This window comes from Pogonomyrmex barbatus, unplaced genomic scaffold, assembly GCF_055798465.1.
Source record: "Pogonomyrmex barbatus isolate J1 unplaced genomic scaffold, ASM5579846v1 scaffold3, whole genome shotgun sequence".
Lineage (NCBI taxonomy): Eukaryota > Metazoa > Arthropoda > Insecta > Hymenoptera > Formicidae > Pogonomyrmex > Pogonomyrmex barbatus.
The window spans coordinates 14,143,185-14,157,763 of NW_028297127.1; the positions used below are offsets into that span (position 1 = coordinate 14,143,185).

Sequence of the window (14,579 nt, forward strand, 5' to 3'; positions counted from 1 at the left end):
TCATATTGAAACTGTTATGTCTATTATAGATAGAAACATTGAGAAACATTGAGAAGCAAATTAATTAAATTGTTCAGACTCAGTAATCACTCCGAGTAATAGAGTAATTAATTACTTCGAGCGTTTTCTCTGAATAATGTCGAATTGATAATTTCACAATCGCGACGGAAGCTTTCACAAAGTCGTCTCGATGATCGAGCTTTCGAATTCGCTTACGAATCGTGCTTCGGTGTGGCACTGTGGTATCAAAAGAATCGCATTTCACATAATCTTCACGTGTTCACATAGTCTTCATGTCTTCAAAAGTGCTCCAAGTGCTGCAATTGTCCGCTCCGGTATCGTACCGTATCTCGAATCGAACGCGACTCTACGATCTTATCGGCACGCGACACTCGACACTTCACGTCGTCTCCATTTCTTCGTCGCACGTTTCTTTCCGCAGCTATCCTTCCCAATATCTCAAATTTTATAAATTCTTCGATCTCACTACTTTCTTCACGATCAGTTTATCTATGGCTTCCGCGTTACGTTCAACAATATTTTTATTTATATTTATTCCGAGAGTATGCGCCTTATGCTAGACGTATACTGTCTTAATGTCTTAACATTCCTTTAGAGATATATCTTTAACGGTTTTAATCCGATCTGAAAATACAAGCGCGCATGTTTCACTTCAATTCAGTTTCCCAGTTAGTCGACAGACTAGTGACAGACTGAGAGTCGATCGTTGTGGCGCGATAATAATAAGCGACCAGTCTCCACCAAGATCTCTCGGCGCGAGAAAAAAGAAAGAGAGAGAGAGAGAGAGACTCGTTTGCGATTCTACGAATGATCCAGTCTCACGCATGCACGCAAACACACGCGCGCACGCACGCACGCACCAACCGCGGATCGAAACACACCCGCGTGTCCCAATCCGGAGTCAGTCAGATCATGCGTGTCGCTGCCGACGACCTTCGGCGCTTTGCTGCACGGCTCCAATATCGAGCCGCGAACACTCGCGGGATTCTTATCTGCGGCCGCGACTTTTGTCGAACCATCAACAGCAGCAGTAGCGACAGCAGCGACGGCGATATCTTCGCGGTTTCTTCGTTTCTCTCTCTCTCTCTCTCTCTCTCTCTCTCTCTCTCTCTCTTTCTTTGCTCCCGTCAACACCAACCGAGGAAATCACTGTTCCTTTTTCTGGGATTTCCGCGCCTACTTTAATCTCTCTATGTCTTCTAATCACGCGCGCGTATTTTCCGGCGCGTGCACCCGTCAAGGTCGAAGCGCAATATCGCGAGGATCGTTCTTGCGAGTGCGCGGGATTTGCGAAAATGAAAAAACGATTCTCTTCTCCGTGCGCGAGTGATGATCGTGCGGCTCAACAACGTCGATCTTGAAAAAACGTGCCCGGTCTCGAGCGATACGCGCGCACGACTGCGTCTCGCGCAAACGCGTGCCGACGACCCGACCCGACGCAACGCAACACGACGCAACGATGCGATGCGACGCGACGCTCGTCGCCCGCGTCATCATCCCTCTTGTGCGATCCGCAGTAGCGTACAGCTACGTGCGATCGTAGTACAGACATATGGCCGGAAAGAGATACATTCGTATTTTTTTTATGTATATGTATGTAGCGATGAGGATGAAGTTTCATTACAGATTGCAATAAAACTTCGACTTACATTACACGACTATGTATATCAGTGACTCTATATATATATATATATATATATATATATATATATATATATATATATATATATATATATATATATATATATATATCATATCAGTGATAAACTCTTATCTGATTTTTTCACTTTATCAAGTTTTTTTTACCATTACGTAATTTTCTAAGCATAGACCATCGGATGAAATATTTCTTTTTTCAATATTTCAAAATTGTTCTGAACTTTTTGAATATTTTCAATTGATTCTTCATCGAAGATGTTCAATGGATATGTTTAAATATTCTTATGTAACTATTGTAATATACATTTTTATTATCAACATTGTTACAGTTTTCTGTATAAAAGCAAATTTTTTATGACAAGCACTTAAACATCTTATAAATTGCATTTAAATAAAATATTTTATAACCTCTGTTGTGTAATTTTTCATGTTGCTCTTTGCACAAATAATATGAGAAAGATTGTCTTATACTCTTAGATACCGATAACTATCACAGCTGTTAAAACAAGTTACCACTATTTACAAAAGAAAAAGAAAAGAAAAGAAAAACCGTTTAACATACAAATTAATCTTCATTTCGATATTATTGGAAAAAATTTCGATATGTAGAAAAAATTTTGAAAAATCCTCTCTTTCATGAGGTTATTATTGAACTAATTAATATGACATCAAGAAGCTAAATGTAACAACAACAACAACAATCAAATATGAAGTTTGTAAATATTCAATAAACATTTGTAAATTCTAATGGGAATTATAATTTAATATTTTTGAAAAATTCCAATTTTAAATCTCAAAGAATACATGTTGTATTTAACAACTTAAAAATCCTAAAGATCCTATAAAAAAAGAGAAAATAACATTAAATATCTTTTTTGATATTTATTATATTTTTGATATTATATTTTTTTGGAACTTTTCTCATTTTTCATTGAAAGGAATTCATTAAAGTATAATTTCTATTATCAAATCAACAAATTTTTGCTTATCACGTTTTTGCAAATACGGTCATGGACTAATAATGCGCATGCGTTGTCGATGATGTCACCGTCATTCGCGTTACATTCTCCAGACTTGTCTGCGTATTTATTATATTTTGCACCGACATTATACACAGCAAGACTATTAAACATATACGTACACAAACATACATTTTCTTCAAATGTATTTGTAATTGTAGTAACGTGCATTAATTTCAATTTATCTTATAAGTACGCAGTATCTCCGGTATCTACTAATTCTTGCTTTTATTTTTACTTTTTACGTCGAATTTCTACGTAGCTAACGAGATGTATCTATAGATTTCTCTTTTTTGACGATTTCATGTTGCTTTTATGCTTCTATAATGACGCCGTACTGTTTTCGTATTGGATTATTTGATAATTTTATATATTCGTATGAGTTAATTAATTAAATGTATTACTTGATATTTAATAAAGATAACAGTTTAATTGAGAAAAAATAATATCTTTTATAATGCAAGCTTGCTTTCTTTTGTGTTTACATTTAAATTCGAAACAGTAACAAAGAATTATTATTATTAGCTCATTATGAAGTTAAATACAAATTTTATTTATATATGTAAAAATAATACTGCTAATGATGCAAAAAGCAGAATATGTATTAAAAAACTGTCAAAAAATATTAGTAATATCATACGTACTCTCACACATATATAGAAAGATAATATATTCATTTATATAGAAAGATATATATTCATTTATATAGATATAATAGAAAAAATGTTGATATTTGTATATGTTAAATACATTCAATATAATAATAAAAAGCTTATACTAATAGTGTAGTCAAAGTATCTGAAAATTAAAAAGGAAATTAACATATTGCAGATAATTTGTTTATGAAATTTTCAATGAGAAGAATATAGAAGATGTCTTCAACTTCATTCAATCATTTTACACGACCGTAGATTTACGAATTTCGTTTTGTTTCGCAAGCGAATCCAGTCTTATCCGGCTTTTCAGATTGGCGGATGATAACGCGTATCTCTCGAACGCTCTTCTTTATTAGGTGCGTTGACCAACATTTTGTTCGAAAATTGGCACCAGATGCGGTGCATCTGCTCTACAATAAATATAAAGAAGAATCCGGCAAACGATGAAAAGGAGGAAGATTTTCTGACTCATCGAGATGGTTTATTTCTGTACTTTCTGTTCTATAACCAGTTACGTCTGTCCTTATTATTAATCTTATTTGCGTTGTTTTTCATAAATTTATCAAGTCTACATCTATCGTTTGTTCACCGAATTTGCTTGGCTACTAAATGAACACATCATCCTCTGTTCTCTTGATTTTTTGTTTTATTTCGTGCTTCTTCTCTTTTTCTGACACTGGTAAATCGCATCATCACGGAACCACTTCCGAGAAAGGCCGACTGGTCTGATTTGCGTTCGAAATCAGCTACAATGTTCACAGTTAAATTAGTCACGTTTTTCTTTTACTTGGCTGACTATCGATCGTTAGCAACGTAAATAAACGTAAACTGCGATAGCGCACTTACAGACTGAAGAATCACCAATGTCACAGACTGCGATAATAAATAGTAATCCTTTTCAGAATGACATTTACAAAAATAATGATACGTATGTTAATTATTGAATAAACTATATGTGCGAGATAATTATATAAAACTTTCGTCGCGCTTACATATAAAACTATCGTCGTTATAAGCTAACTTTAAAAACAAAATATTGTCTTTTGAAAAAAGAAATGTTGCAGATATGATTATTAAAGTCTTCTAAAATATTAATAACAACATTGCGAACGTTATGCGCTTTGAAAACTATTATATTTCAAAATATGGTGGATTGCTTGTGATGTTGTTGTAATATTTTAAGACGAATCTGATACTGTACTATATGCTAAGTTTAATGACATTAAAGATGTGGAAAAACCGCAGGGAGGAGGAAGTTAAATCCAGCTATTAATACAATCATTTATCGGGTGTCGGGCGGCGGGCATAGAACGGTTTACAAAGCGAAGTACATTCAATCAACAAAGAAGACCAAAAGATGTCTAGCGGTGAAAAGAAGGGGAGAGGTGGGACTTAAAGTCATTCGATTCGTGTATGCACGTTACACGAAGCATGAGCGATAAGAATATCATTTCGATGTGAGTAAATGAGGTCACCAAACCGTCCGTACAAGTGAGGACACTTAAGTCAGATAACGTTCTCGTTTCGCGCGATTCGGATCATTCTATGGCCTTCGAATCGAATGCGGATTCCGCGAGTTATCATCTTTTGCACAAAATATATTTCGATAACTTGATTTGCAAATTAAAGTTTAGAACTTAAGGCAGAGGGATAAAAGAACAGCAGCTTTTATCAGTAGTAATTAAATATTATCATATTATGTAATATTTATTGTAATACTTTCAGAGAACTTTTCTGAGAGTTAAATGTGCCAGCAGTACTTATCAAATTAATTTTGTACTTATTTTTGAGAAATTAATTTGTTATTTAACGTTATATATTTTTCGAATGTTTTAGGTACTTAATATTGTGCGCACATTTTTTACCTTTTAAGATTTCTTTTTATAATTATGTAACACTATTATATAAATTAATGATTTAGGATAAAAATGTGTTTTGTAAAACAAATATTACATCTCTTTTCTTTCTGAAATTATTTTATCGGATATAAATGATGCAAAATAAATAATAACAAGTAATATGAAAATAAATAATACAGAGCATTTTGTTTCAACCAAAACTAATATAAATTGTTAATTCTAGACTTATTATTTTCTATTAACTGACAACGAAATATAATTAAATAAATTTGAATTAAATAAATTTAAAGAGTTTAAGACAATTCTGAAATCCAAAGAAAATCATTTTTTTTTATATGCCATGAATTGTAGGCTTGTCAATTCCTGTAGGATTTGCCAAGAACAAGAATAATCGTACAAAGCAAGGTTCGCGCGAATTGCTTATTCTAAAATGTCATCTTGCGTAACGGTTTTATTCTTGCAAGGGAAAGGTGCAGCATGTAACATTGTATTATGTAAGGCGTATCATGTGACGTCAATATACACCACTTATTCAGAATCGGAAAACCACGCAAGTAGCTTAATCAAGTGCTTGCAGATTAATCAGTAAAACGCGCATACGCCTTGAAACCTGTAATTAATATGTAATTTCCTTGCGAAACATTTATCTTCCACCTGCTCTTGTGACGTAAATAAGTTTAACCTCAATAAAATCCACTAACAGGTTTACGTGCGTCATGGCTTAACTTTGTAACTAAATAATTGTTAGAAATGAAATTTATACGGACAATGTAAAAAATATTCTCTAAAAAATTATACACAAATTATTTTAATATTATTCAGACATAATTTAAATAGTTATAAGACATTTTCGATAACGATGTCTTTTTAATCTGTTCCGTATTCTCTCGTTAATTTTAGAATGTGACGCAAATGAATGACGTAGCGTACGAGATGTAAAGATAAGATGTAATACAAAAAGCAAGTTCTATTTTAAGATATCTCATTAGAATAAGAAACATTTCAGAAAAATTAATTTAAGTTTAATTTTAAAAAATTAGAAAATAATTAAATTATTATTAAAACTTAATTAGAAACAAAAATAGATTATAAAAAAGATTAAGAATCTTTTTAACATTTTCTTTAATTATTTATATTGCACAGAAATGTTTCGAGAGAATATTTTGTTTCTTTGTAAGTAAATATAACTTTATAAGTAGAAATTTTATAGAATGAAAACTGTTACTTTATATTGTATTACATTGTAATAATTGATAATAATAAATATCTCTATTCTAATAAAACATTTTAATTTCTAAAATCATAAATGTAATAAAATATAATATTAAACAAACAATTTTATTAATAATTATTTTATTAGTAATGTCTCTTGAGGTGAAGGTTGATCTTTTTTAAATTTCTTGACAAACGATTATGTAATGTCAGTTTATTTTTACTTCGACGATTTACAGCGTGTCCATAAAATTGCCTCTTTTCTGTGCGTTCTTATGTTGTAGAACAAAATAATGCACATTTCAATCAAGCAGTTGCAATGTAAAAATATATTGCGCGCATCTTCAATAAGATCTTATGTATTTTGAATTAATGAAATAGATAAAATGTTCAAGGTAACAAAAAATAAGAATAATATTACAGGAAAGTCAGAAGTAATAATACCAATGTAAAATATTGATAAATGCTGAAACTGAAAAAGAAACGATTTGAAATCATGTTTCCATACTACTTTACACGGCAATTCTTCCACTCTACCTTCTTGACGTTTGTGTAATTCTCGTCATCGCTATAGAACTATATACAGCAATCTCAAGCTGTTGTTTGTATCATGTACACATAACAATTAAATCGGGAATTTCACGAATGCCGTCTAATTTTCCCACAATCCGTCAACTATTTCCGTATCTATTCTCAGTTTCATTCTCGGTCATAAGTATCTTTGACGTATGTGATACACACAAGATTTGCTTACGTAATGCGAATTCGCTGTCGATTGAAGAGGAAGTTTGATTCTTACAACTCATACAGTGTACGAAAACGCTATTGTGAGTATACTCAACGTATTATGTATAAATTGATAAAAAGTATTAGTATTGAATTAACTTTTGGACGGATTAACTCAATCAGTTATTAATCTAAAATAAAACTTATACTATCATCATGGATGGATATCATGGAGAGAATTATCTATTTCTTTAAGACCCAGAAAGAGATATTAGTGACGCCGAATTAAATAATCTAGTAAAAGAATTTTACTTTTGGCATGTAACCACGATAGAATAGAAATTTTCGTAAATTAAATGGATCTGAATATCTCAGCTTTTTACCAAGAAATAAATGTCGACACAACGTTGTATCGTTTTCACAACGGTCAGAGCAGACTAAGGTGGGAGAAGTGGTTTTTCTCTGAATTTTGAAACAGGTTTTCTCGATTCTTGAAACGACAGCGGTTTTCCATGAAAATACGGCACATACAAATGACTAATTGCAATGCAGTGTGACCGCAAGTCAGGATTGTTTCAAATGTGTAAATATCAAATGTTGTTTTTATATATAATATGATAGCTAAAAACTTTCAGAGTAACATATAATATGTCCTCAGAGGACGACACGATTACCAAAAATACGTAGAATGAAAGTTTCTTGAATAAAATTAAACGTACGCGCGTGCGCATGTGTATGTGTGTGCGTGCGTGTGTGCGTGCGTGTGCGTGCGTGCGTGCGTGTGCGTGCGTGCGTGCGTGTGCGTGTGCGTGCATATGCGTGCGTCGGGTGTGCGCGCGCGCGTGTGTGTAATTCTTTTTCAATGTCTTGCCCCAAAAATTTATTTAGAAATATTTGTTACAACGAATATCAATTAATAAATTACAGTATATTTTATAAATATTAAAATTTACATTACAAGATAAAACTTTTTTATTATTTATATTTATTATTTATTTTTTATTATTTATTATTAGTGAAATAAAATTAAAAATTTCTACTCACTTTTTTATGTTCTATACATATTGTATAGAACAATTGAAAATAAAAGAAATGTATTTCTTTATATAAATTGTTTTGCATATTTAAAAGTTGAAATAATATTTTCTGAAACTAATTCAATATATTCGATTTAAATTATGTACGAAATGTGTACATGTAAAAAAATACATATTTCTTATATCTTGTTATTCTACAATATATATCTTAAACTTATAAAAATCAATAAATGAAAATTTCAATGATTATTTTATATAGGTATGAAAATAATAATAATTTTCTTAAATATTGTATTATATTGAATATTATAAGAGAGAATTGTTGCAAGAGAATTATCGCAAAAAAAATCTAATTTACTGAATAGATTTTTAATAAAATTTCTTAACTATAAAATATATCTTAAACAATCCTAACATTATGCTTTATCGGATATTAGCCGATAAATAATGTAATATTTCCGTAACATAAGAGAATATGTTCTTATAGTAAAGCATCCATAGGATAACCATAAAGAATAATGTTTTGATTATCGTGTCAAGCCAATTCATCCTGAAACATTAAAAATATTGAATATTAAATATAATTATTAATATATAATATATATTAATATATAATATATTATAAATATTAAATATAATTTTAATCTTGCCTTAATAAGATATTTAAAATGGTAAATAAATTAAAATAATCTGATAGTATAATACTGCAAAAATAGAAAACCTCATAAGTTACTGTTACATAATTACATTTGATTCATTTAGATTAAATTAATTGTAATGAATTTCTACGAAAGATATTTATAAATTCGAATTTCGAAAATTCGAAAGGAAGGAAAGGTTTAGGTAAGATAATATATTTCTTAGATGGATCATAATTGTAATCAATTGACGTAGAGTCTCGCTATATTTTACAAGGAAAGTTAATAGAAAATTTAATAAGCTCTGAGTCAGCGTCATGTTAATAGATGATGCAAAAATAGTGATAAGAATGTATTATCATCGTTTTGCTTGAATTTTTTTCCGGAAGTTATTTTTATGATGTAATAGCTTTTATTACGATATTTTTTGATAATTTGAGATAGAAATTTTATTTCTTTTACGTGATAAAGATGATAAAATTTAATATTTTTGTTATTTATGATCAAGTTATAAATACGGAAAACAAGTAAACCTGTGGAAACGCATATCCTGCGACCGGTAAGTTATGTCTACATGCAAATACGTCGGATTGCGTAAATGCGATAGAATTAAAATGCAAACGCGTAATCCTCAGTAAACGTTAAAGTCTTAGCAATACAAATGTGCAAATATATACGAGCTTCTATAGTTAGATACGTAAAACACATAATTATGTGTTTTATATTCCTAATTATAGAAGCCCAAGTAGAAACAAAAACTCATATGAAAATTAAGATGACGTTATTCTTTCATTTTGACGTTATCTTTCTTATATAATTTTTTGTTCTACTTGGAAATAATATACGTACGTCGTACGTATATAAAATTCTGTTATAGAGTAAAATCAACATTTTTCTTGTATAAATTTTAACATATATTAAATAAATACGTACAAATTGTATTATTTTAATACATTTCTTAAATCATTTTAGTAATTTTACATTTTATATTTGTTAAGGTCAGTTAACATGTAGACATGTGTTAAATTTATATATAAATATATAGATTATTTAACACAAAAATTTTAACAAGGACTAATTTTAATACAAATACAAAATGTTTTTTACTGTAGTGTAGAGTTCAATAATTCAAAGTCGAGACTTAATAAATATAGTTCTCTAATAATAAATTTGTCTTTTTTCTCATCATGGCATCAGTATTAGTCGATTATTTATATTGTATGTAATAAATTATATAAATAAAATAACACATAAAGAAAAAATATATTGTAGATTTTTCAATGATTATAAATAAATAACTTTTTTTAATCAGTACAGAGATATCTTAAAAATAATCTAGGAAAAAATAAGCTAGGAAAAATAGTACGAAAAAATATTCTTTACTAATGGCTTCGCATGCGACATATAGAATAAATGCGTCGATTTTTCGCAAGTTTCAATCAAAAAGAAAGTTATTAAATTGTAATTATATTAAATGTCTAATCAGCTTTGCGTCCTTTCTCTACAAATTAGCTGGATTAACGCTATAATTATATGTAAGAATGTGTATGGTTTTTTTTAGGATTTTTAAAACATTTTGTTTTGTCATAACTATTTAAATAAACGCTACAGTTAAGCGAAGTGTCTAGCAAACATCCGGTTCTTTTGAGTAAAACTAAAATTAACGAGCTTCTAAAAGTAGATTGGCTGATGCTTCGCAAAAATTTTCATCGGTTGTCGGTTATGTTTCTATGTTACGACCTAAATTTCAACTGACAACATCATGATCGACCAAACAGTGTACGTAACTTTGCGATTTCACGTAGTGCTGATTTTAATTTTCTACCTGTTTTCATCTTAATTTTTCATTACTCCGCATTATTTATATTATTTTTATTTATTAATAATATCAATTTTCTGTTATCTTAATTTCACAATATAATCTTTTATATAATGTGTGTTTTTACACGGCTGTGTTTGATATGACTCGAATTTTATAATATCTATAATCGAGCTTTCAATTGTTCATAAAGACTAATAGTGCCTCAAAAATCTGTCTAATAAAGAAGTGAACTCTAAATTGATAAAAAATTTGCAGTTTTGCAATAAAATTTTATTTAATAAAGCGCATCTCACCTTTTACGATGGGCTCTTGCTGCTTCTAAATCCATACTTTCATTGAGTAAGTAAATTTTACCACCAATTAATCCATTTCTGTAAATAAAACATAATATCAGCATAGATGAATCAAATTTTATTAATCATTAATTGCATTGTTATGTAAGCAATACTAACTTAAAATAGTCATATATATCAATATATCTATAATTATATCCGAAGTCTCTTGAATTATCGGCGCTGAGGTCATCAAATAACAATTTTAATTTGTCGTTATTAAACGTCCACTCATTTAATAAAAAATATGATAAAGCGTTGTTGGTCACGAATACTTTTCTTTGCAGTCTGAGCAACCTAGCAATATTAAGCATTTTGTTAAATATTTATCTGGTATCTAGAACTCAAAACAGATTTTATATTTTACATATATCACAACTTAATTTTAAAACATCTGACTTAAATTCACATGTAATGAACATTTGATAAATAATTCTTTAAATATATATTGTTTTTCTTAGAAAAAATATAACACAACTCGTGTCTAACACAATTCACAAAATTAAACAAACAAGTAATAATTACAATGAGTAGCCTTGTTGCAAAAAAAAATGTCAATAATTAATTTTTGTCATACGATTTGTACTAAAAAAATACAATAATGATACAACAAACATTTTACAACGTTTTACAGTTTGATCCAATCTATACCAATAAATACATATATTTGTTTATATATAACATAATTTTTTTTTAATTAAATCTTACATTGATCGTGAGCCACATAATTTCAAAATTCCATCTAAAAATAGTGCTGGTAAGATGTGTAACAAAAGTACCCAGCAGAAATAATTAAAACGATTATTCGTTATCATCGTTTGTGGCTTCCAAATTATTCCTTCCAAAGGAATTTTCTCACTGATCTCAAATGCCATCTGAACTATGTTGCGAAGGTGTATTTTCTTTATATCATTTGATGCACAGTTATAGACATCAATTGTTTTGTCCTCTGCGATGCTGAAGTATAAAATCCACTATATGAATATCAAATAAATGCACGTAATATTTTTATTATTTAAAAAAAAAAAAAAAATAAAATAAGGGTTACGGATGTATTTTACGTAAATTTTTGAACGTACGTTTTAATTCCACGTTTCCATGCTGCTAGTAATGTTGCTTTTATGGCTACATCAACAGGCATAAAATCACAAGATGCACAAGGATCACTCAAAACAACCCGTAAAATACCTTTTCCTCCGCCAATGAATAGACCAACTGGTCCATTAAAATTATCAATCCAACCTTTTATCGGTTCATCTATTGTTGCTATGACTAAAAAAGAAAATGCTTTAATATGTAATTTACAGATGTACAAAATATTTTAGATGTACAAAATATTTTAGATGTACAAAATATTTTATATTCATTTATACTTCCCTTTGACGTAAAATATAAAAATATAAATGCGTGAAATTAAAAATATGTATTAAAGATATGCGCACCTATCGAAGGCCTAAAAATTACACAAGGTAATGAGTCGGAATAGTCACTGATCACTTGCTCAGCCAATCTTTTGCTAAACGTATATGTGTTTGGCATAGTTCCCAGATACCTAAATAAACATATTTTAAAAACAACAAATGTGACATGTGCCATTTTATTCATATAGCTTACTTTGCTGTGAATATTCTCAAAATATGCTCATCAACAGATTCGGCAACTTTAATCACTTTTCTCCAATCAAATACCGATGGATATAAAGTTTCTTCAACTATAGGCTTGTCAGTCTGAGTATACGTTGAACTAATATGAAGTAGTACCTAAAATTATTTATGCAAATAAAAAATTTTAATGATTATTAATGACATTATTAAATTTATTTTGAGACAAAAGATATCATCTTAATTAATATGCTCTGCATTTGATTGTTTTCATACATACATTTACATTACATTTTATATTAAATAGTGAATTGAATGTTAAATAAATTTTCATTATAAAAGAAGATTTGCACATCTCATAGTTTTACGTTTTTGCCAATAATATCGGCGATACACAAAATTAATGTAATTTGTTTGCTCCTTTTATACATATACAATTATTTTCAATGTTTTATCAAACAGTGAGAATTTACCACTATCTTTTTCATGCGTTGAGCTAAAATGCAGACATCGCGCGTAGATCTGGTATTGTTGAAAATTGCATCTTTTAGTGATTCATCAAACCGCACGCTAGCAGCAACATGGAATATTACGGAAACTCTTTCGATCAACATTTGTTCTTCAGCAGGTAACAATCCCAAATTTTCAGCAGCTACGTTCCCAGTTATAGGAATTATCTTATTCAAACTTGATGATTGTTCATTCCGTAATACATCAAAAAGCTAGATTAACAGTAATAATTATTGGAATATATAATATTATATTGCCGTTGCAATTCTATTTTAATTTATTAAACTCTGAATTAAAAAGAAAAAATATTTTAAAGATAAAGAAAGTATATATATATAGAAAGTATATAATATAGATATATTTATCAAGTAAAACAAGTGTGAAAGACAACTTTTAGATAGAAGTTATTAAAAAATTAAATAACAAATTATTTTATTATATTTTTATAAACTATTAATTAGAATATCTTAAATTTTTTAAATTTTCTTTATTTTTAAATATATTTTCATTTTTAAAAGAAAAAGTTTTCAGTTTGATTATGATAAAAAAATGATTTCATCCCTTAAAACTATGTTTAAAACCAAAATTAAAAATAAATTATGTAATTAAACTTTTTCACATAAAATTTCAAATATTTTTTATATTTCTAAGAATCAACAAATATTCTTTTTATCAATAATCATTTTCCTCTTGCGCCAACACACACGTATACATTTTAATTTTATCTTACCTTGTTATCTAACATTTTCTTAAGCCTTTCGCGGACGCTTAATCCTTTCTTCTCTCGTATTAATACAAATATCTCTGCAACGTCAGGACAAGATCGCAACAACTTTTCAATAAGTACTTTCCCCAAGAAGCCCGTGGCACCGGTGATGAAAATGCTACGGCCAGCATAAAACGCCGGCACGTACATATCTGCGTTATTTTCCATGTTTGGACGCACAAAAAATAAAATCAATAAAGTATAAAAAAATAATAATGTGTTAAACTGTAGCTGAGATGGCAAATAACAAGCTATAAGAAATGTTATCTGAAGACGAAACTAAACTAATAAATCTAATATTAACTTGACTTTTATCCACGGAGGATAAAACAAAACAAATTACAGCAGTTCGTCTTCAATAAACGACAAAAACATAAATGAGCCCAGCAGAAATTCAATATAGGAAATGACGTATTATTAATCGAATGGTAATGATATTCTTGAAGGTTCAAGGAGCAAGTTTTTCCATATTCGTATGCCGATCTACATACATTGTGAGTTTAGTGAGGCTTTTCATAAACAGTATTATAACAATGTTATTAGAAACATGCTCGTAACGTATGTGCAAATGCGCATTCGTTATAGATGCAAATTTCCTTTCGTTTTAGACACGAGACAATACAAACTATTTAAATGCACGATTCAAATGCAAACTATATATTTTATTTAATATCAAATATATATACATATAAAATATTGATTCTTTTTACATTAAATATAT

General features: G+C 29.4%; 2 protein-coding genes across 3 annotated transcripts in view; one reads left to right on the forward strand and one right to left on the reverse strand.

The window, feature by feature from the left end:
• The window catches only part of LOC105425792 (dynein axonemal intermediate chain 7 homolog), a 56,693-nt gene that overhangs the window by 18,467 nt on the left and 23,647 nt on the right, over nucleotides 1-14,579 (forward strand). The window lies entirely within an intron of this gene.
• Nucleotides 8,293-14,503, reverse strand: LOC105425825 (fatty acyl-CoA reductase 1). The gene is made up of 9 exons (XM_011636770.3): nucleotides 13,823-14,503; nucleotides 13,056-13,304; nucleotides 12,596-12,741; nucleotides 12,424-12,533; nucleotides 12,061-12,253; nucleotides 11,690-11,938; nucleotides 11,102-11,278; nucleotides 10,943-11,020; nucleotides 8,293-8,739 (listed from the first exon to the last, which is right to left on the reverse strand). Exons 1-9 carry the CDS (start codon nucleotides 14,024-14,026, stop codon nucleotides 8,613-8,615), a joined length of 1,533 nt encoding a protein of 510 aa, XP_011635072.2. The 5' UTR covers nucleotides 14,027-14,503; the 3' UTR covers nucleotides 8,293-8,612.

What these genes read in the sequence shown, in the direction of transcription:
- LOC105425825 (XM_011636770.3), bottom strand. Translation starts at nt 14,026, where the DNA reads ATGGAAAATAACGCAGATATGTACGTGCCGGCGTTTTATGCTGGCCGT. An exon ending in AACGCATGAAAAAGATAGTG is followed by an intron (nt 12,742 to 13,055) that starts GTAAATTCTCAC and finishes AAATAATTTTAG; the next exon opens with GTACTACTTCATATTAGTTC. An exon ending in GCAAGAGCCCATCGTAAAAG is followed by an intron (nt 8,740 to 10,942) that starts GTGAGATGCGCT and finishes TTAATGTTTCAG; the next exon opens with GATGAATTGGCTTGACACGA.